At 37.2% G+C, this 22,420-nt stretch overlaps 1 protein-coding gene across 1 annotated transcript; it reads right to left on the bottom strand.

Annotated features, from left to right (window-relative positions):
- Positions 1-18,893: 18,893 nt before the first annotated feature.
- stxbp6l (syntaxin binding protein 6 (amisyn), like) lies at positions 18,894-21,264 on the bottom strand (the record flags this gene model as incomplete). The annotated part of the gene is made up of 5 exons (XM_079376263.1): positions 18,894-19,051; positions 20,290-20,388; positions 20,543-20,792; positions 20,865-20,995; positions 21,108-21,264. 5 exons carry the CDS (start codon positions 21,262-21,264, stop codon positions 18,894-18,896), a joined length of 795 nt encoding a protein of 264 aa, XP_079232389.1.
- Positions 21,265-22,420: the final 1,156 nt, after the last annotated feature.

Genomic DNA, 22,420 nt, shown 5'->3' with positions numbered 1-22,420 from the left:
CACAACTATAGGCTTGAGCAGCAGAGTGTAACTGATCTGACGTCAGTGCCCCTTTATGTCGACCTTGTGTAGACGGTCACGCTGTGAGATGTCAGCACTGTTCTGGGGTCAGTGGAGATGGGCGTTGACATTAATGCAGTTGAGCTTCGTCATCCGATACGCCATTGCTCATGTTGGACACCATCAGTCTTCATAAATTATCTGCTCTGGCTGAAGCCTTCAGTAGATGGCTTAGATAATAAAGAGGAACATATATTGATCATCTAAAGATATATTGAATGAATGCTTTAAAATAAATGGTTTGCAGTAACAGCAGCGAGTTGATCTGTCAAGTCCATTTCAGTGCTGATATTATAGGCTATAAATTATACAAATACTCCTAGGTCTCCTATAGACATGTATGATGTGTTTTCAACAAAGTGGTTATGTGCAAAAAATAATAGAAATATCATGGATTTGATTGCAACAAACAGTAATGCTTTTAGCATTAATAACATCTATCAGAATGTGCTATCAATACTATACCGAGGTTAAGATTGGGATGTAGGTCAGGGTTTGGAGATATTAGACTACTACAAGCATTTTAGCACTTTTCTGGTTCCATCGTCCTGAAGTCAACTGTTTTTTGAATGAGTTTTTGGTTTAATGTCTGATATAAGGTTTGTAGTAAACTCTCTAGTCTGCTTTTACAACCTTGTTGTGTTTATAAACAAACTCTCTCAAACTGTTCTAGCTCAAACCTTCAGGGACAGCTTCAGGGACAACTACCAAGTCATAATTGCGTCTTGAAACCATGTACCACTTTGTTGCATATTTATGTGCATCCACATGCTATGTTTACATGACCATGATTGTTCTAAAAACAGACAAGTTCTTCCTTTGTGTTTTTGGAAAATTTCACATACAGAAGACAACGATGTCAAAACAAAAAAACTCCTTGTTTACGTAGATTTGCGAAAACGACCAAAAATGCTGTATTATGCATGTCAGGCCAGTAGATGGCGACGTCCCTTTAAAGAAACACGACACCTGTGCACATATGAAAACCTATAAACTGAACACCTAATGCACATGTTGTTACTTGTTTCACAAATTCACGTTTTTGGCATTTACACCAGTATATGGTATAATTTTCAAGAACTTGCCCATTGAAACCCATTTTCAAAAGTTTGAGTTTTCAGGCCCCCAAAACACTGTCGTCCTGTAAATGAACTGCCAAATTGCATAAAAAGTTTTTAGTTAAAAATAGTGTCATGTAAATGCCTCCTACGCACTACACTATTAAATCACAGGGAGTGCAAAATACCAATAAAATCTATTTTATGATGTTTGCATTTTTATATTCTTCTCTCTCGCTCTTCCTCTGTCCTCTCTGAGGGCATCATAGCCTGATCTGGTGTGTGGGCACGCAGGGGAAAGTTATGCTGAAACAGTGGCTGAATGCTGATGCCAACCATCTGCCCAGCACTCCAGCCGCTCCAGCGATGGATCCATGCCCAGACAAACACAGGACACCAGGAACCCCAGTGCGTCTGTGATGCCGTCAGCCCTCAGCACTGATTTTACTGCAGATCCTATCTTAGTGTTAGATCCTCAACTAGGCTCTCATGATTAATAAATAACAAACGGTCTGCAGTGAACTCGCTTGCCATAGACTCTTTTTCGGGATGACAGAATGATGTCTATTCTGATCTGACACAGTCTGTCGCATGTCTACATTTCTTAACTAAGACACTAGGATTTTTGGCAAATAAAACATTTTAAAAGATTCTTGAGATGTGTAGGCTATGTGCATTGCTTTAATGTTTGTAATGGCAGTGCTTTAAAAGGGATGGATTTAGAGAGGGTTTTAGTGTGCTGTGCCATAGCATGCAGTACTTTCAGCGAAACCATTTTGAAAAGCTGTCATGCTCTTTTAAGTGAAGTGAAGTGAAGTGAAGTGACATACTGCCAAGTATCCCTGTTCTCAGTGCAGGCCACGTTATTACTGGCCAGATATGCAAATTTCGTATACCTGGGGTTTAGACGCTCATTGGCTTATCTCCACCTATCAGCTGTGAGCCTGCCTAACGAGGGTCGCTATTGGTGGGAATGTTGCGTGTGTTCTATCTTCGCTGAGGGTGTAACTTGTACAGGCTGCTCGTAGCCTTCTCACGGCGGGATTGAATATCGTTCCCATAACGGAGAATTCTCCGTGATGTCTCGTGAAAGCTCGAGAGGGAACGTCTCCGGTTACTATCGTAACCTCGGTTCCCTGAGAGCGGGAACGAGACATCACGGAGGTCGCCGTGCTCGCTGCTCGACCAGCTAACGTTAGCAGTGTTCAGTTTCAGATTCTGACGTAATTGTCGCGGGCGCCGCTTTTATACTGCCTCGAGCTCGTCAGTATGTGTACGCGGTTGCTTGATTCGCGACAATTGGCCAGTCATTGACTGGCGTGAGCCAATAAGACTTCAGGAAAGGTTGAAGGGAAGGAGTTAATAATCGTTAATAGTTAATAATCCATGCTCGGAATTCGTGCTCTGCATTTAACCCATCCAACACGCACACACACAGCAGTGAACACACACACACCGTGAACACACACCCGGAGCAGTGGGCAGCCATTTATGCTGCAGCGCCCGGGGAGCAGTTGGGGGTTCGGTGCCTCAGTCGTGGTATTGAGGGTGGAGAGAGCGCTGGACATTCACTCCCCCCACCTACAATCCCTGCCGGCCCGAGACTCGAACCCGCAACCTTTGGATTACAAGACCAGCTCTCTAACCATTAGGCCACAACTTCCCCTACTGTAGAACTACTGTATAACTACTGTAGAGATAATAGAAACGTACTTATAACGCTAAACAATATCTGGTGTATAATTTTTTTATTTATCATATAGTTATAAAGTATATAATAAATAAAAAATATTGGTTTAATTAAATAAAAAATAAATACAAATTATTGGGGGTGAAAACTTTTTTTTCTTATCATATTTGATCATGTAGTACTGCCCTTCAGAAGCTATAGAAAATGCGTGCATGTTTCCAAGAAAACAAAATTAGAACAATTCCCCCAGATTTAATGCATCATGTTTCCTTCTTGAGCAACAGTGAACATTTGAAACTTTTTTTAAAGGCTGTGTATGAGTCCTTCAGCTGCCCTTGGTGTGAAAAATGGATTTGAAAATCATACAGTCACTGCTGGAAAGGGTTCAAATATGCAAAAGATGCCAGAAAACAAAATAATTTCTGAAGAACTGGGAGCAATTTATCTGATCAGGATGCATATGAAAAATTTAATTTTAATATTTGTTATATCCATGTACGTGAGTCAGATGGGCAACTTGAACATGTTTGTCCAAGATGTGACAGTTTTTAGATAGCTAAACAGGTTCTTATGTCATTTTCAATTGTTAGGATGCATGTAGTCAACTGTATTGGTAAGCAGAAATACACAGTAACACAACAGTAACATTGAGGAATCTATGTAACTCTGATAATAACAAACAAAACCTAAGCAATCAATCACCTATGGCAACAGAGAATAATCCACTGCACACACACTCCAATCAGAGATTGGGGCAAAATATCCTTCAAGACCCCTTCAGATAGTAACACTCAGACTAATGATGCAGTCTGATTAAACAGCACTTCGGGAAGTGCTGCAACAACTGGGAAATGGGGTTTCATTATTTGTAATTCTCAGATAGATGTCAGGTGCTCCAGTGTATTCTGTTGTTGTTTTGGTTCTGACTTTCTGTTTCTGTAGCTCAAGTAGAGCATGGCATTAGGAACACAAAGAGATCTGAAGCCCAGTAAAACGCAACAGTGATTGGTCAGTTTTTAAGCAGACTTAGTTGTGAACATTTTGTCTCATTCTTTTTCTCCATATAAGGATTTAAAGTAAGCACAACAAAGATTTCTTAGCCACAAACAAAACTATTGATTTGATTAGCATTATACAATTAAACAATGGCTTAACTGTGCTAAAGACAACAAACAACATTTTGGCTGCACAAGACAAAACCTCAAATTGATTGTGTCACAAAAACTACAAATAGAATACAAAAAAAATAGTATGCATTAATGTTCTGTTTCTCTGTGCACTGTGGAGCACCATCATGGTCATACATTTAGACCTTTTTAGATTTTGGGACCTTTTGATCTCTCCACTTTGTATGTGTATCAAATGTATGTGTCATCTTTTATATCAAATTCTTAAATTTAGTCAATTCATATAATTAGAATAACAAGACACTATAGGGCTGATACCAGTCAAATCAATCAATATCAACAAAATCCATCTTTGCACAGGTGTAGATGTGGCACAGTAGCTGCATCTGAAGTGACATTTAGATAGTAAATAATGGTATAAGATAAAAAAAAATGGAATATAAAAATAGAAAATTATTTTTATTTAAAAAAAAGAAAATTTGAATCGATTAATTGAATCAATCAATTCAAAACTGCTGATTCATTCAGGAACAAAGTGACTGACTTTATAAATGGATCATTGAATCAGTCACTCACCCAATTTGTTCCAAAATACAGATTCACTCAAAAGTTGTGCAACGGTTCTGCTGTGGCTCAGTTTGGAACTATTTTCCTTGAAAAATAGATCACAATATAAAATATAAATAGTACAAGTCAATCTTGTTTATTGAACTGTTATATACAGATGGGCAACTTTGCCAACTTTTCCAACTTTGCCAGCAGCCATATCCCCCTGTAGCCCAAGACCGGTTGCCCACTGAAGCTAAGCAGGGTTGAGCCTGGTCAGTACCTGGATGGGAGACCTCCTGGGAAAAACTAGGTTGCTGCTGGAAGAGGTGTTAGTGAGGCCAGCAGGGGGTGCTCAGCCTGTGGTCTGTGTGGGTCCTAACACCCCAGTATAGTGATGGGGACACTATACTGTAAAAAGCACCGCCCTTCGGATGAGACCGAGGTCCTGACTCTCTGTGGTCATTAAAAATCCCAGAATGTCCTTCAAAAAAGAGTAGGGGTGTTACCCCGGCAGCCTGGTCAAATTTGCCCATTGGCCTCTGACCATCATGGCCTCCTAATCATCCCAATACACTGACTGGCTTCATCACTCTCTCCTCTCCACCAATAAGCTGGTGTGTGGTGGGCATTCTGGTGCACTATGCTGCACATTGGTGGTGGCTGAGGAGATCCGCCTCACAATGTAAAGCGCTTTGAGTACCCAGAAAAGCGCTATATAAATGTAACAAATTATTATTATTATAAAATCAATATTGCATTTATCCTGGTTTGTATGGTATAGGCTTAATTATCTAAAAAGTTAAATAAATCTATAAATAAATACATACATACATAAAACAAACAAACAATTTTTGCCCCCATATCTTGAATTCTGGGCACATTTTTATTAGTTTTAATGCCATTTTTGCCCCAATCACCCATTAATTTCTGGAGTAGCTGCTGCTGCTACATTGATTCGTCTAACTTGTTTTACATAAAATATCTGCCAAATTAATAAATGTAGCTATTATATTTATTAGTATCCTTAGAGCTAAAAATCCAAAAATATGCTTCTTGCAATTTGTTTGATATACAGATGTGAAGCATATTTAACTTGAAAATAAATCAACCACCCTGTCACATTCAACTGAAAGAATCCTCGAGGTTCAGCAATGCTTTTGATGAAAACAGCACTGCTGACCTCACGGGGAAGTGTCTACCTCTCAATATCTGCACAGCGTCCTGACCATGAACCCATATGCAGGTGCAAACACTTACCTCTCCCTTCATAAATCACTAGGCGAGGGATTAAGGATGTGATCTTCAAAGGAGCTTAGAACTGCCTGTTATTTACCTAAACTGTCCTCTGCCTGGCTCCGGTCCCGTACAGCCATGCGCTCACTCCAGTATTTTAACCCACATAGGAAACTAATTTCAAACCAGACCAAGCTGTGTCACGAAGCATCAATAAAAAGTTTTTGATTTGACTGGAAGGAGATAAAGAGAGTAATCATATAAATACACAGACGTTAATGTCAGAACAGGTACACGACAGGTACACCAGGGTATTCCTCAGTCCCGAAGAGAGAAAGAGACGTGACAGGTAAGAGACAGTAACCCAGACAGTGTTCTCTCAGAGGACAAACGGGTTGGCAGCACTAGAATTCTTAAGGTTAGCAGAGGTTTGGCTGGGACGGAAGAGGAGAGAACCATATGGCCCCACTGTGAGAGATATCGCAGTCACTGGTGAAAGGCCTGTGAGAAATCAACTGATAGAGCATAACACAACCTGCTCTGTCAGCTGTACAGCACTCTTTCCATGATTTTAAAGGGTCCTAAATGGCACTTCTTATTTGGATCAATGACATTAGGCTCATTGACGCTCTTTTTCTTATCCGGATCTATCCAAAGTTCTGGCATGAAACTCTAGATGGCGCAGTCCAATAGGTCAAACAATCTGACATAATGACATCATTATTCACATAGCGCAGCTTATTGTTTTTATTTATTATTTTTTTTTGTATCAGCATGTAACTTCCGCTCAACATTTAAATTACTGGCTAGTGCTTGCTGTAGCAGTGATAGCAGCAACGTGCTTCAGAAACCCTCCACCTTCCCCAGCTCCACATGTATCGATCTGCTATGGGGTGATTAATGTATGCTATATGGGGGTTATTTCATATATGTTATATGTGCAGCAGAAGTATTTCTTACATGCTCACAGCAGCATCTTGTAGATGTATTGGCAGTAGCAAGTCGGTAATTGCTCTGCCGCAGCAGCAACAGCGTAGCAGATCTATTCTGCCAAAATCAAACACAATTTTCATGTACATTACACACATATATCTATATATGCTTCAGTCTGGATCAAACCCTTCCGAAGATCTGAGATTACCGAACACCTGAGAAGAGATAGTGCCAACCCCCAGAAGACCTCAGATGATGCTAACCCTAGAACGACATATAAAACTACAAAATTTTGCTTAATCGCAACGTTTAATCCCAATCACAAAGTTTAATCGTAACATATAATCATTGCAGTTACAGTTTTTCTCGATTGCTCAAACACTATAACCAGGCTTTTGAACTAAAATTTTGAAACCATAATGCCATTTTTCAAAAAGCACACCCATTTCCCTAAACTATAATCACTATTCTCCTGCTTTTACACGAGTCAGATTTGGTGAACTGTTACTGCAAAACTCTACACACAAATCCCTAAATTTCACAGTGCTTACACCATGTGATCATTTAGAAAGCACAAGCATTCAATTTTTTTCACTCAAATCTGCACAGTTTGAGCTCAATTATCACACAATTACCCAAGTGGAAACACTAGGAGTCAAGATTCATCAGAACCTTCGATGGAGATAAAGCCAAAGTCAGTGTTTCTCAGTGGCTTTGGTGCATTTCTCAGATTAGAAATGAAATTCTCAAAACTTGTTCAACCTCCACATCATCTAGTCACTTGTGCACATCATAAAAAGTTTCTCATTCTTTTGAACAAGTTGCGATTGCTTTGTTACATACATGCAATTGAATATGTACATTTGTCTGCTGTTTCTTTTACTTTTGTCATGTTGCTCAAGATGTACTATATAGTTCTCTGTGCTATTGTCTTACCCCTCAAAACCTCAAGTCATTAGTTCACCGTACAAGTCATGACAGTAAATGAAAAATGGTTGATCTAGTTGTCATAAACTGTCAAGCATATTTTCTACACATTTCTATTAGACTTCTGCTGTAATAAATTTGGCATGAATTGTTCAAGTGAATCTTGACTTTCATTAATGAAGAGAATCTAGATCAACCAATGACAAACCAGTTCTCTGAAATAGCTCAAAGGTACGTCTCATCAACCTTCAATTGGAAAACATGCATAGACTGAGGACAACACAAGACTTAGAAATTCTGACAGTGGACTTTCTAATTGTTATTTTTCGCCTCTGTTAACGCAAGTGAATCGGCTCATGCCTAATGACGAGGCAGAGTTTGAGGAGGAGGAGTTCAAAGCGGAGCAAGGGGAGGAAGAGGATGGGGAATGTGATGAAGAACAGGAACAAGAAGAGTGGTCTCTGATGAGATTAGGGCTACTGTCATTGATCATGTGATCAACCACGGTTTAATGATAAGAGAGTCCAGACAGTCCAGCCTAATTAGAGTCGATTTACAGTGGCGGGTATAATTCAAACCTTTAGAAATGAGAACAGGTATGTACAATCTACTATAATGTAGACATGTTCTACTGTAATAGCTATTTCAGCATAACATAAGGTATACTGTAAAACGTATATTTTAGCATTGATTTACTGCAGTGCATTGCATGATTGGTCACAGTCTGGTGGGTTATCATACTGCACAACAGTACAGCTGACTGTAAGAAGACATTCTGACTATATTGTATAAAATAGTATATTATACTGCAATTTGTTACAGTTTCACCTTTTTCAAAATGATGTTTGGTTTCTGTCCATCTACAGATGGTTGATGTATTTATTTTCTTTCGTACTGCGTGTAATACTGTATTCACAACCACAAATACTTACAGTAAACAATTATTTGGTTTCAATCTTGCTTTTGTGATTACCGTGAACTTTGCAGCATCTCTCTGCCAATTACTTTTAATCTTGTACAGAAATGTACATAGGAGCTCATGAAAGAAGAGCTTTAGGTTTTGAATTACTGTGTGTATATGACATATCCAAAAATATATTATTAAGGCTAAAGTGTTTGCAACGTAAGACAGATGTTTGCTTTTGAGATGTGTTTGTGATCTTTTGAATGCAGTGTGTCATTTTGCAAGAGATGTGAGGCATTTTGCATTTTGTGTGTGCAATTCTTGGATTAATGTGTTAAGTTTTGAAAAAAAAGAGGTCAAGTTTAGAAAATGTGTGTAAGCAGTTGAAAAAAAACAGTAATCAATTATAGAGCTTGAACAGGTATGTCTTAATACTAATGTAATATTTCTTTCTTTATAATACATTGCAGATAATTTGCTGCAAGTTGCAAACTGTTAGATCTGTTAGGACTGAATCTATATAGATACAAACTGGAGATTATTAGGATCAAGATGCATATGTGCATGACCCGACTGCTGCACAAGTCCATTAAAACCTCACTGCTCTACATCTGTCCTGAATGAGACTGCTGGTGGGTCGGACATCCCCTCAGAGAGGTTGAGAACTCATCCAGTCCTGTGTTGCCAGGACCTGATGGGCTTCTTACACAGATAAGAGAGAGAGAGCTCCACATGTATTGAGAGAGAGAGAGAGAGAGAGAGAGAGAGAGAGAGAGAGAGAGAGAGAGAGAGAGAGATAAACAAACAAACACTCTCCTGTCCCACTTCTTCCGTTAACTAACATCTGGCCTAAATCTCTCAATATCTCTCTCTCTCCTGCTCTTCTACTCTCTGTTTTCTTATGAGCAGCAAACTGAATTTCATCATTTCCCCCTCCCTTACACAGCATTTGTCTGGAACAGAGAACGCTTGAGAAGAATGATGATGTTTGTGCGCCGGGTGTATGATCTCTCTATTCACTAATCGCTTTTTCTAGGTCTTCATTTTCACCAGTGACAAACAGGCTATAGTTTTCATCGGGAGGTGGAATTATGGGTACATGGGCTGTTTATTGTGTTTAAAACATATTTAAATAACTGTTTTGGAGGGTATTTATGATGACAATGAACAGTGCTATTTTTTTCTCCATCTAAGACCCTTCACTTTCATTCTCAAATGCATTATTTAAATCCTGAATTCGCATTAAAATTGCTTGTTCTTGAAGACCAGTTAAAGGGATAGTCACCCAAAATGAAAATCTCACAATTATATCACATTATCTTACTTTATATCTTACAATTATTTATTTCAATTCTGAGTTTGTATCTCACAATTCTTTTCATTCTTGGAATTGTGAGATATAAAATCATAATTGCAAGAACAAGTCAGAATTGTGAGTCACAATTACCTTTTCATTCATTCATTCATACATACATAAATTAATTCATTCCTTGATATAAGCAAACAAACAAAACAAATGAATAAATACATATTTTGTGTTCCACAAAACAAAGTAGTCAGAGTTTTGAAGCAACTTGAGGCCAAGTAAATAATGGCAGAATTGACCAGTCCAGTAGCATCTATGGGGTCAGCTCTCACTTTTTAAGGACAATCAGCGAACAGTCGGTTAAGAAGCTCATTATATTACGAGCTCTCTATATATTATATTACAAGGTCAGTTGCCATTCAAAATCCTATAAAGGTAATTCGGTGGTCATTTGAAGATCCGGTACAATGTTAAAACTCAAGAGAGAAGATCATTTGCGAGTCAATACGCAATTGATGTACAATTCCCATCTCATCGTCAGAAAGTCATGACCCGCACCTCTGGCTTTTACAGCTCCTCGCACTCCTGGAAACATAACTCCCGGGTCAATATCACACCCGCGAGGCACATCGGCAATGCAAAATCATATAGATTGATGACCGTAATGCTTTTCTGAGGGGCAAATTATTGTATAATCTATAGCACATCAGATTATGAAATTAGAGAGAATTAATCCACGCAGTGCATGCATAGTCCTACAAGTAATCAATTGGTGAGTCTTGACCTTCATTCGGTCTCAGCTCAGGAGGAGGCTGCGTGCAGTAGATGCTGATCCAGCAGTGCTGCCTCAACACCATCACAAGTGTAAATGCTACACAAATGCTACATAAATTAACAAGAAAAATGTATATGTGCACATCTGGTATTACTAGAGATGTGTAAAAGTCTAAAAGACTGAGACCACAGATCAGGATGCATCCGGTTTTCATTATTCTGACTTGTAAATATATGTGTTGTGAAAATATGAATAAAATAACAATTAATGCACTAAATATATAAAATAGTACACTAAATAATGTATTTATATATCTCAAATTATCCAATTTAAATGAATTTATTACAATATTAAAAATCTAAATTGTTCATTTACTTACATCTCATCTCATGTATATCTCTATATAGGTGTTCTTCCATGATTTCACGTCTAAGAAAATGTTTAAAAATCTATAAAAATTATTCTCAATCTTACTCTAGAACATTGTAGATCTGAAGACTTTTGCTTTCGAGTGCTGTGCATAGGAAAGTGATTTATATGATAGGCCTAAAAAATATAATTTGCTTATTAATTCACATGCATTATTTTATATACACACTGGTGGTTAAAAGTTTGAAATAAGGATTTTATTACTTTATGTATTTATTTGAAAGAAGAAAAATACAGTAAAAACAAGAATATTATGAAATATTACACTTAAAATAGTGGTTTTCTATTTAGGATATTTAAAAAAAAAATCTGAAATGTTTTTTGAGCAGCAAATCAGCATATTAGAATGATTTCTGAAGGATCATGTGACACTGAAGACTGGAGTAATGATGCTGAAAATTCAGCTTTGATCACAGGAATAAATTATATTTTACTATATATTTGCATAGAAGACACATTTTACTGACATAGTACTGTTTACTGTATTTTTCATCATCAAAATAATTAGTAAACTCTTTTCCACAATTGGAGCTCTATTCCTTTAAATGATAGATGTCAAGCTCCAGCAAAAGGACAAATAGGCCTACTGTATATGACCAATAGAAAGGCACTATAAAAACAATCTGCATTCTGCACTATTCAAGTCTTCTAGACCAGTGGTTCCCAACTCTGGTCCTGGAGGCACCCCAACACAGCACATTTTGAATGTAGTCATTTCTACTAATGAGCTGATGACCTGAATCAGGTGTTTGATTAAGGAGACATGCAAAACGTGCTGTGTTGGGGTGCCTCCAGGACCAGGGTTGGGAACCACTGTTCTAGAGTCTATATGACACAATGCTCTGGTATCGTCTAGAATCGAGACGATACCAGAGCATTGTGTCATATGGACTGATAATATAGGTATTTAACTTTTGTGATATTCAACTGTCCCTCGTAAAAATTCTTTAAAAAATATTTACTATTTGCCATATACACCAAGAAATACAAATTATAATGTAAAGAAGTATGCCAGTCATTTATGGTGTGGTGCAGTGTGTTGAGGACCGGGTTTGATGGGCCACTCTGTGCCATAAATTCCAGGGTCACTTTTTGGCCCTAGTCCGCCCATGTGTGTATGTGTGTGTGTGTGTGTGTGTGTGTGTGTGTGTGTGTGTGTATATATATATATATTAATGTTTATTCATAATAATGTGTACACACACACACACACACACAATAAAACATACATTTCAGAATTTCATTTTATGACATTGGTTATGTCGCCCTTTTACTTTACTGCACTTTTATTTGTTTGTTATTGCTTGATGCTTTTCTGCAGGATGTTGAACTGTTTGTATTCGAGCGCCATCTAGTGGACAGAAGGCGCAAAGACCACATACATATCATGCAATAATACACATTTCATTACAAGAAGTGGGTTCGCGTCATTTATTGCTCAAAAGATGGGTGTTAACACATTTAACATATTTTAAATGTGTACAGGAGCACAGACAAAGACAAGGACAGATACAATTCTCTGTTACACATATATTATGAAATTGAAAATGGACATAAAAGCAATAGGCTATAACACATAGGCCACCTAGGAGACAGCAAAATGACAGCATAAGGACAACAGCAGAAAACAGGATGCATCACACATGCCAACACCAAACAGGGAGTCCGACTCCATGCGGAAAACACCCTCTGGCCTCTCATGACATGCAGCTCCTGCTACTGCTGATCACAATCACACAAACAAAGCTGACTGTTATCACATCACACAGAATCAGGAGACGAAGACAGCATTGACAGAAGAACAAAAGTGTGTTATTCACACACAGATCACATTCAGATAAACACCGTATTCACAATGAAATAAAACAGCTTGTAGCATCTTTAAGGAACTTCATCTAAAAAGCAGATAAAAGCAGCTTCCTCGTGTGATCAGAACTAAACATCAGAGGGACGTACAGCCATTCACGAGTATCTCTATGTGTTATATCAATTGAAGTAAATTACCACTGTTAAATTAACCATTATCATGTAGGCAATCATAATCTGAACCCCCATTAAATATGTAAAATATTAAATAAGTAATGACATTAAACTTTCAGTTATGTTAAAATATGTGTGTGTCTGTGTGTGTGTATATATATATATATATATATATATATATATATATATATATTCATTCAAAAACACTGATTCATCCAGTAATGAAACAAGTAAATCTTCAGCGAGTCATTGAATCATTCCATTCATAAACTCCATGAGATTTTATTTCTAATATTTTTTTCTTCAGAATTGTGAGAGAACTACAACCTGTATTTAAAAAAAAAAAAAAAAAAAAAATTAATAAAAAAAAAAATTATATATATATATATATATATATATATATATATATATATATTAAAAAAAATATATATATATATCCAGAACCGTGCAGCTCTATTTTGCACACAAACAGCTCTTAATCAAGTCCAGTTTTTATGTATCTGGCTGATTTTTGTTCATGGCATTCAACAGCAAATAAATGTTTTGCACAAAGAGACACAGAATAAATATGTTTCATATCTAAACGTTTTTACTTTTTTTAACCACATTAGGATTCGAAACTGGGAATCGATAAGAATCAGAATTAAAATTGGAATTGATCAAATTCAAACGATACCCAACCCTATATATGCATACTACACACACACACACACTGTATATATCATATATATATAATTGTATTATTTTAAGAGTTAAAAATAAATAATTGCTATATAGTTAATGGAAAAGAAATGGTGCTTCCAATAAGCTGAAGTGATATCACCCAAAAGTAACCCTAACCCTTAAAAATGCCACTTCACAATGTGTCGATACATGTAAAAAAATGCAATATTACAATCTGAAATGTAGCTTGCAGAACAACAACGCAAAAAGATTTTTTAATCATTAGTCAACACAAGTTCAGCTATACCCCTTTCATTTCAATGTGATGCATTACTTCAAATGAGGCCATTTCTTCTTGTTTTGCAAGAAAAATAACCGCAAAACATACACAGTTTCAGTAGTATTTCATATCTCAACAGAAGAGGATCAGCCACCTGCTGCTATATTATACTGTGCTTACTGTAGAAAGGGCAAAATCAACAGATCTGCAAGTCAGACCACAACACAACTGCTTAAAATGCTCAATGGCTTGCAAAAAATACATTAAGAAAAACAAAATACATAAATATGAGTCCAAGCCGCAGGTGAAGAGGAAGCTGAACAAAATGCTTTGCACTCAAAAACAGCATCTGAATTAGATGAGAAGTTATATTTCAAAATATCCAGCGAGCAGATGATTAGGAGCTTCTTTTTAAAATGTGTATTTTTCAGGCCTTCAGGAGCACCTCTTAATCTACTTCAGAGCCAGCTGTGGGAATAAAGAAAAATGTGGTGCTTTAATTTAATTACATATAATTAATTGAAATGGTTACTAGTTATACACAATGCTGTTTTTTTCCCTCCAGGACCCACTCATAACGGCTCCTGACTACATATTTCAAATAGTATAGCTTATTATTTATTCTACCATTCAAAAGTTTGGTGCACTTGTATTATTGAAAGTGATGGTAATATTTTTGTATTGTTAGAGAAAAAAAGTTATATTTTAAACGAATGTTGCTCTTTTTATAAAAACGTTCTATTCTAAAGAACATTAAAGTCTATTGTTTGAGTTTACGTCCTCGTCTGCGTGTCCTTGATCCTCCCTGCTGTGTGCACCGTGACAAAATGTTTTTTTGAGCAGCAATTTAGCATATTCAAATTATTAGGCTGGAGTAATGGCTTCTGAATATTCAAGCTTTGCCATCACAGGAATAAGTTACATTTTAAAATGCATTAAAATAGAAATCAGTTTTTACTGCATATTGATCAAATAAATGCAGCCTTGGGAAGCATATAATTTAAAAACAACAGTGCATATTATAGTTAACTGTTCTGGTAACATTTTAATGGTTTTAATTTTTTTTTTTTTATTTAATTCATTTTTAATTCATATTGAATTAAACACACAATTGAATTGAATTAAGCATCACATTGAATGCTTTTTATTACAATATTATAATTATATATTTAAAAAATAATTAAATGTGTGTGTATATACATACATACACACACACACACACACACATACAGTGGTGGCCAAAATTATTAGAACATTAGTATTTTCACCAGCTAAAATATTTTTTGAAGTCAGTTATTTCTATCTTTTGCTGTAGTGTGTCAGTAGAAAATATAAGTTTACATTTCGAAACATTTCATTTTGCCATAATTATAATAAACCAGTGAGATTTTTGTTTGTACAAGGAGTCTGACAACAACCAGATCTGATCTCATCATCATCAGTCTGTGTGGAATGACATGAAGAATCAGAAGAAAAAAAACGTCTCCAAGATGCTTCAAGAAACCTACCTGCAAAGCTACAGCACTGTTAAAAGTTTTAGGCACTTCTGTAAAAATGCTGTAAAATTAAGATTCTGTCAAAAATAAATTTTCCTTATAAATTAACTTCTATGAACTAAATTAAATCAACATTTGCTGTGAGCATCCTTTGCATTTAAAGCAGCTTTTGGTGCATTTGCACATCATAGTTTTTCAGTTAGTTTGCAGGTAGGTTTCTTGAAGCATCTTGGAGACGTTGCCACAGTTCTTCTGGATTCAGTCTGTCTCAGTTTGTTCTGTTTCTTCATGTCATTCCAGACAGACTGGATGATCAGATCAGATCTCTGTGTGGAGCTCTGGCTGTTGTGCAAACAAAAATCTTACTGGATTATTACAATTAATGGCAAAATTAATGTTTGCAAATGGACACACACACAAGAGGTGTAACAGTACACACGTCACGGTTCGGTATCTATTTTTAAAAATCTATTTTGAACAGACAGTAGTACAAATTTTAAAAAAAATTCACCTAGATGTGAAAATACTGAATACTATATTCAATTATAATGTTATATATATAAAATCTGCAGTAAATATACATACAAGGAATAAATACTTTAAATATATTTGATTTAGTTCACAGATAAACAAGGGGAAAAAAACAGTGCGATTGCACATAACGTAGCCTATACATGCTGAGTTTGTTCATTTTTGTGACACGCTTAATTTGTTCACAGAAAAGAAACGCGAATGGCAGAAAGCAACATCCTATTTTCTTTATTTTACAAAAGCACAATGTTTTCATTGTGAGTGTAAACAAATAAAAGTAGACCTTTTACAGTGTTGCATTATTAAGATGTTTTTAAGTTGATTCTGTTGGTATAAGGAAACAGTTGAAGTAATCGCGCTGGCGCACACACACAATATCAGTTCAACATATCAGTTCCAGCACTGCTAACTTGACAGCGCAGTTGTTACTTTATCAAAATAAAAAACAGTGAACCAAACATCAGCGCGCCCGCCTCTGTGTCACCGTTGGAGCACGACTGAAGTACAAAGCCTATCATTTACATAATAAATAATAGTTTTGCATTCAGATACATCGCAAATATGGAAATATTATGGAATATTTGGATTTGTGCCGAGAGAGAGGTAGGATACACGAGCACAAAGCTCCATTTCACAAACAGTTGAGTACGCAAGCCTTTAAAGTATACTCCTTTGTCAGTGAGAGACACGTTCAGAATCAGCACATGGTCACTATCTAGTGGGCTTTGTTATCAAGTGTGCCACTCACATTCGCTGTTCTTCTGCTGGCGGTTATCAAACAGCGCTGCATTACTGCGGGCACCCCCTTCTGGATTGGGGTGAATTGCTTGTATTCATTGTACGGCCTCATGCACTGAACCGAGATGTCCGTACCGTGATGGTTCCGTATGAATACATGTATCATTACATATATACACTCACCTAAAGGATTATTAGGAACACCTGTTCAATTTCTCATTAATGCAATTATCTAATCAACCAATCACATGGCAGTTGCTTCAATGCATTTAGGGGTGTGGTCCTGGTCCAGACAATCTCCTGAACTCCAAACTGAATGTCAGAATGGGAAAGAAAGGTGATTTAAGCAATTTTGAGCGTGGCATGGTTGTTGGTGCCAGACGGGCCGGTCTGAGTATTTCACAATCTGCTCAGTTACTGGGATTTTCACGCACAACCATTTCTAGGGTTTACAAAGAATGGTGTGAAAAGGGAAAAACATCCAGTATGCGGCAGTCCTGTGGGAGAAAATGCCTTGTTGATGCTAGATGTCAGAGGAGAATCGGCCGACTGATTCAAGCTGATAGAAGAGCAACTTTGAAATAACCACTCGTTACAACCGAGGTATGTAGCAAAGCATTTGTGAAGCCACAACACGCACAACCTTGAGGCGGATGGGCTACAACAGCAGAAGACCCCACCGGGTACCACTCATCTCCACTACAAATAGGAAAAAGAGGCTACAATTTGCACGAGCTCACCAAAATTGGACGGTTGAAGACTGGAAAAATGTTGCCTGGTCTGATGAGTCTCGATTTCTGTTGAGACATTCAGATGGTAGAGTCAGAATTTGGCGTAAACAGAATGAGAACATGGATCCATCATGCCTTGTTACCACTGTGCAGGCTGGTGGTGGTGGTGTAATGGTGTGGGGGATGTTTTCTTGGCACACTTTAGGCCCCTTAGTGCCAATTGGGCATCGTTTAAATGCCACGGCCTACCTGAGCATTGTTTCTGACCATGTCCATCCCTTTATGACCACCATGTACCCATCCTCTGATGGCTACTTCCAGCAGGATAATGCACCATGTCACAAAGCTCGAATCATTTCAAATTGGTTTCTTGAACATGACAATGAGTTCACTGTACTAAAATGGCCCCCACAGTCACCAGATCTCAACCCAATAGAGCATCTTTGGGATGTGGTGGAACGGGAGCTTCGTGCCCTGGATGTGCATCCCACAAATCTCCATCAACTGCAAGATGCTATCCTATCAATATGGGCCAACATTTCTAAAGAATGCTTTCAGCGCCTTGTTGAATCAATGCCACGTAGAATTAAGGCAGTTCTGAAGGCGAAAGGGGGTCAAACACAGTATTAGTATGGTTTTCCTAATAATCATTTAGGTGAGTGTATATATATATATATATTAAATACTGCTGACAATCGATTAAAAATTTTAAATCGCGTTAATCACAGTCCTGGACTGTGATTAATCATGATTAATTCGCAAATTTTAAATACTAGAATTTACCTGTAAATGTGTTGAAATAAAGGAATGCATGACAAACTAGTTTAAGGAAACATAACCTTTCACATCTCCGCTAGGTATGAGACTTATTATTCTTTTGTTTTAATTCAGCCATTATCAGCTTTTATACCGGCAATAAAACGTTTACCAAGCTTCAATCCCAGCAGGGCCGGCGCCAAGGGGGGGCACTCGCGGGCCGTGCCCCCCCAAACGACTTACTGTGCCCCACCACTTTCCATCCTCCCGCTGTACCCTTATCACATATGTTTATACATATCTCTCTCTCTCTCAGATATTCGCTCTCTCTCTCCACGTTCGCTTCACTTTTGTCAAGCCCGGCGCCTCATAATCACACAATCCCTGCGTCCCAATGTACATACACCCTATCTGCCCTAAATAGTATTTAAAATTACTAATATCATATAGAATTTAGGATGGATAGTGTGCATATTGGGACGCAGGCGATGGTTTCTTTCCGCGCTGCGATGACGGTAAAACGTTGGGGCCAAACCTTATCAAAGTATTAATTTGTGTTAAAAAAATATTAACGCGTAAAAATATTTAGATTAATCACATGCATTAATGCTTCAACGTTAACAGCACTAATATAAACCTGTATCTTTACATCTATTTCACTGCCTGGGTGTTCATGATAATGTGAAGTTTAATTTCTGGTAAATCAGAGTAGCTCACCTTCTGCAAACTACTTGGCCCCGTGCAGCAAGTGGCTGGTTTTATCGTCGGCCCTCATCAGACGCTCCCCGCGTTCACCCAGAACCTGACTGGCCCTCCGCATCACGTTCCCCATCTTCCTCACCGCCGGAGGAGATGGGCTGCTCCTGCTCCTGGATGTTTTAACAGCTGCTGCTGTGGAAATATTCAGAACCACACATGAGCATCCTGTCAAGTTCCAAACATTCTTTTATTTGACACATTTACTGTATAGGTTACTAAATAGACTTATTTTAAATAATAATGCATAAGAGTTTAGTATCGGTGGAAGTTTATCTATCCACTGTCTGCTGCTGCTCTGGAATATGGTCTAGGATCAGTTTTTCAGTTTAATGCTTTACTATTAGTGTGATGGAAAACAAATATTACAGATCAGCAACTGAAAGCGTAGTTTAAATCTTTTGATCTATAATAAGCTTGCTTAATTTACTAATGAACATGAAAGGGGACAACAGAAAATGATAGCAGCAGGTTTCGTTTATGGATTGCCATTATATACACTTGAAAATTCTGCTATGCCATTAACTAATCTCGTTAATTGCAAAAAACAGACATGGCAGTCTATGACTAGGGCTGAGGTATGTGGTATGCTGCATTTTGCGGCTCCAGGGCGGTTTGGCACCTCTCCTATTCATTACACACCATTCATCCATGATCCGCTGTGAAGGCTGGTGCCACTTCACTCATCTCCGCTCCTCTCCCCCTCCTCAACGCCTGTCTTTGTGTCCCCGCGCATGCCTTCATCAGAACAAAGTGGCCTCTGAACTAATCGGGCCCTCTTTGCAATGGAACCATTCTCTGGCGCTACCGAGAGATCTATCAGAGCACTACAAACAACCTCCCGCCGACAAAGCGCCCTCTCTTCCTGCCTGGACCCTGACTGATGTGACCCACACAACGACACAGACAGGGCAGGATGGAAATGAACGCAACTGCCTAAAAGATGCATTTCTAATACACTGCCCAGGGGTCAATGACATTATGTTCCTTTCTTTTTTCTAATAATTTATAAAAAAAATTAATTGAAACTGCAATTCATAATATGTGACCCTGGACCACAAGACCAGAAAAAAATAAGGGTACATTTTTCAAAATTGAGATTTATACATCATCTGAAAGCTGAAAAAATAAGCTTTCCATTGATTGTTAGGATAGAACAAGGTTTGGCCGAGATACAACTATTTGAAAATCTGGAATCTGACTGTGCAAAAAAATCTAAATACTGAGAAAATCGCCTTTAAAGTTGTCCTGTAATGCATATTACTAATAACAAATTAAGATTTTATATATTTACAGTAGGAAATTTACAAATTTCCGAATCTGGAAAACAAATAAACACACACACACACACACAAAATCCTACTTACCTTCTCGCTGTGGCCGACCCTGGTTTGCTGTCATACTGTTCTTCATTCTGTTCAAAAAAATCTTGCAGCGGTAGATAACCATATTAACAGAACAAGCATCTGAAATATGGAAAAGAGAGAAAGAAAGAAAGAAAGAAAGAAAGAAAGAAAGAAAGAAAACAGGGCTTTATTTTGTTATAGTTCTCAGGTTCTCCATACATATTTATTCTGCAACGAGGTCAATACAGCGATCTGTCTTTCTCAGCCCACTCACCTCCCATTAGCTTCTGCTGACAGTTGACAAAGCTAGTTTTTCTTGGAGCTCCAGGGTTCTTCTTGTTCTCCAGAGCTCCTGCTGTCTTCTGGTCTGCAGGGGATGCTGGGTTGGCTTGGACAAGCTTGGCCTCCCAGTAGTTTTGACAAGCATGGTACAGAATCTGCACAAACACGCATTTCTCTGCAGCTGAGCTGGCCACCCATTGATCAGTGGTGCGGTCGAACACTAGGTCGAACTCAGGAGTGTCCTGAAAATATACATTTGGTCAGAATAACGGACTATACTGGAAAATAAAAGCTGCATTAAGAAGGATGGTCACCTTATCAGGGTTGATGCCATTGACCTGCCGCAGCTGTTCCACGGACCACTGAGACCTTTTAGCAAGCTGTCTTGTGCCTCGATACCTCTTAACCTTAGTGATGAGGACTTGAGCTGGTCTGCTGTTAGAAACTACATGGAAACAATGATGTTTCCATCAAACTTCAAGAACATCCAACTGTTCGACAAACGATTAAACTAGTAACTAGTTTAGATACTTCGAGTTTATGAAGACACACATTACCTGACAGGCAGAGGTAGGTTAAGTAGTCCTTCTTGCCACCTGCTTTGAGGAAGGACAGTCCTTTCCTCTTCATCCTCCTCCTCACCTCAATGGCTACCAGTAACTTTTCATCTCTTGGGACAAAGATCTCACGGCTGATGGCTGACTGAATGTTCATCTTCAAAATGCCTTGTATAAATGTTTCCAAAAAATGAACAAAACATATATTTGTGCCCAACAGGAAATATTGGAACACAGAATTTGAACCAACTACCATTATAAAACATAAATTAATTAAACTGATTAATATTTCTCGATCAAATTAATGGTTTAATATTTATCTTTCTGCTGGTTCATATTATATATATAAATAATTAGTGCTGTCAAACGATTAATCGCGATTAACTGCATCCAAAATAAAAGTTTTCGTTTACATAATATATGTGTATGTACTGTGTATATTTATTATGTGTATATAAATACACACCCATGCATGTATATATTTCAGAAAAATATGTTTATATATTAAATATATTTATATATTATATAAATTATATGAATATAAATATATACATGTAAATATTTTCTAAATATATGCTGTATATGTGTATGTATTTATATATTCCTAATAAGTATACATAATACACACACATATATTATGTAAACAAAAACATTTATTTTGGATGCAATTAATCGTTTGACAGCACTAATATAATACTTTTTTTTTTTTTTTTTTTTTTACTTTTTTTTATATTAAATACTTTAGAACAAAATAGTTCTACTGCTGTAATTTAACTTTAAATAACGTTTTTTTTAAGTATCATGAAAAAAGTATCAGTTTCCAAAAAAAATTCAAAAATTAAGCAGCACACTGTTTTCAACACTGATAATAATAATAAATGTTCTTGAGCAGCTAATCATCATATTATAATGTTAATATTTCTGAGGATCATGTGACACTGAAGTCTGGAGTAATGATGCTGAAAATTCAGCTTTGAATCACAGCAATAAATTACATTTTAAAATATATTAAAATAGAAAACTTTTTTTCCTAAGAACTTTAACATTTTTCTAAGATAATTTGAACAGTATAATGTATATATAGTTGCCAAGTTTAAGTTATGTATCTATATATTGAAATATTCACTTGAGTAATAAGTGACAACCAGCCCCAGTGTGACCAACAAAGTTAATAGATATGGTCAAAAAAGCATTTAATATTGCATTTTTAAACAACCAACGTTTGAATGTTAAATGTTTTTATTAAAAAGTTAGCACATTTCAAATCTAAATGACACGTTAGCTCACCGTTGCTCTAAAAGTTTCCTAAACAC

The sequence above is a fragment of the Barbus barbus genome (genome assembly GCF_936440315.1).
Source record: "Barbus barbus genome assembly, chromosome: 24".
Taxonomy (NCBI): Eukaryota; Metazoa; Chordata; class Actinopteri; order Cypriniformes; family Cyprinidae; genus Barbus; species Barbus barbus.
This window is presented reverse-complemented; position numbering and strand designations above follow the sequence as displayed.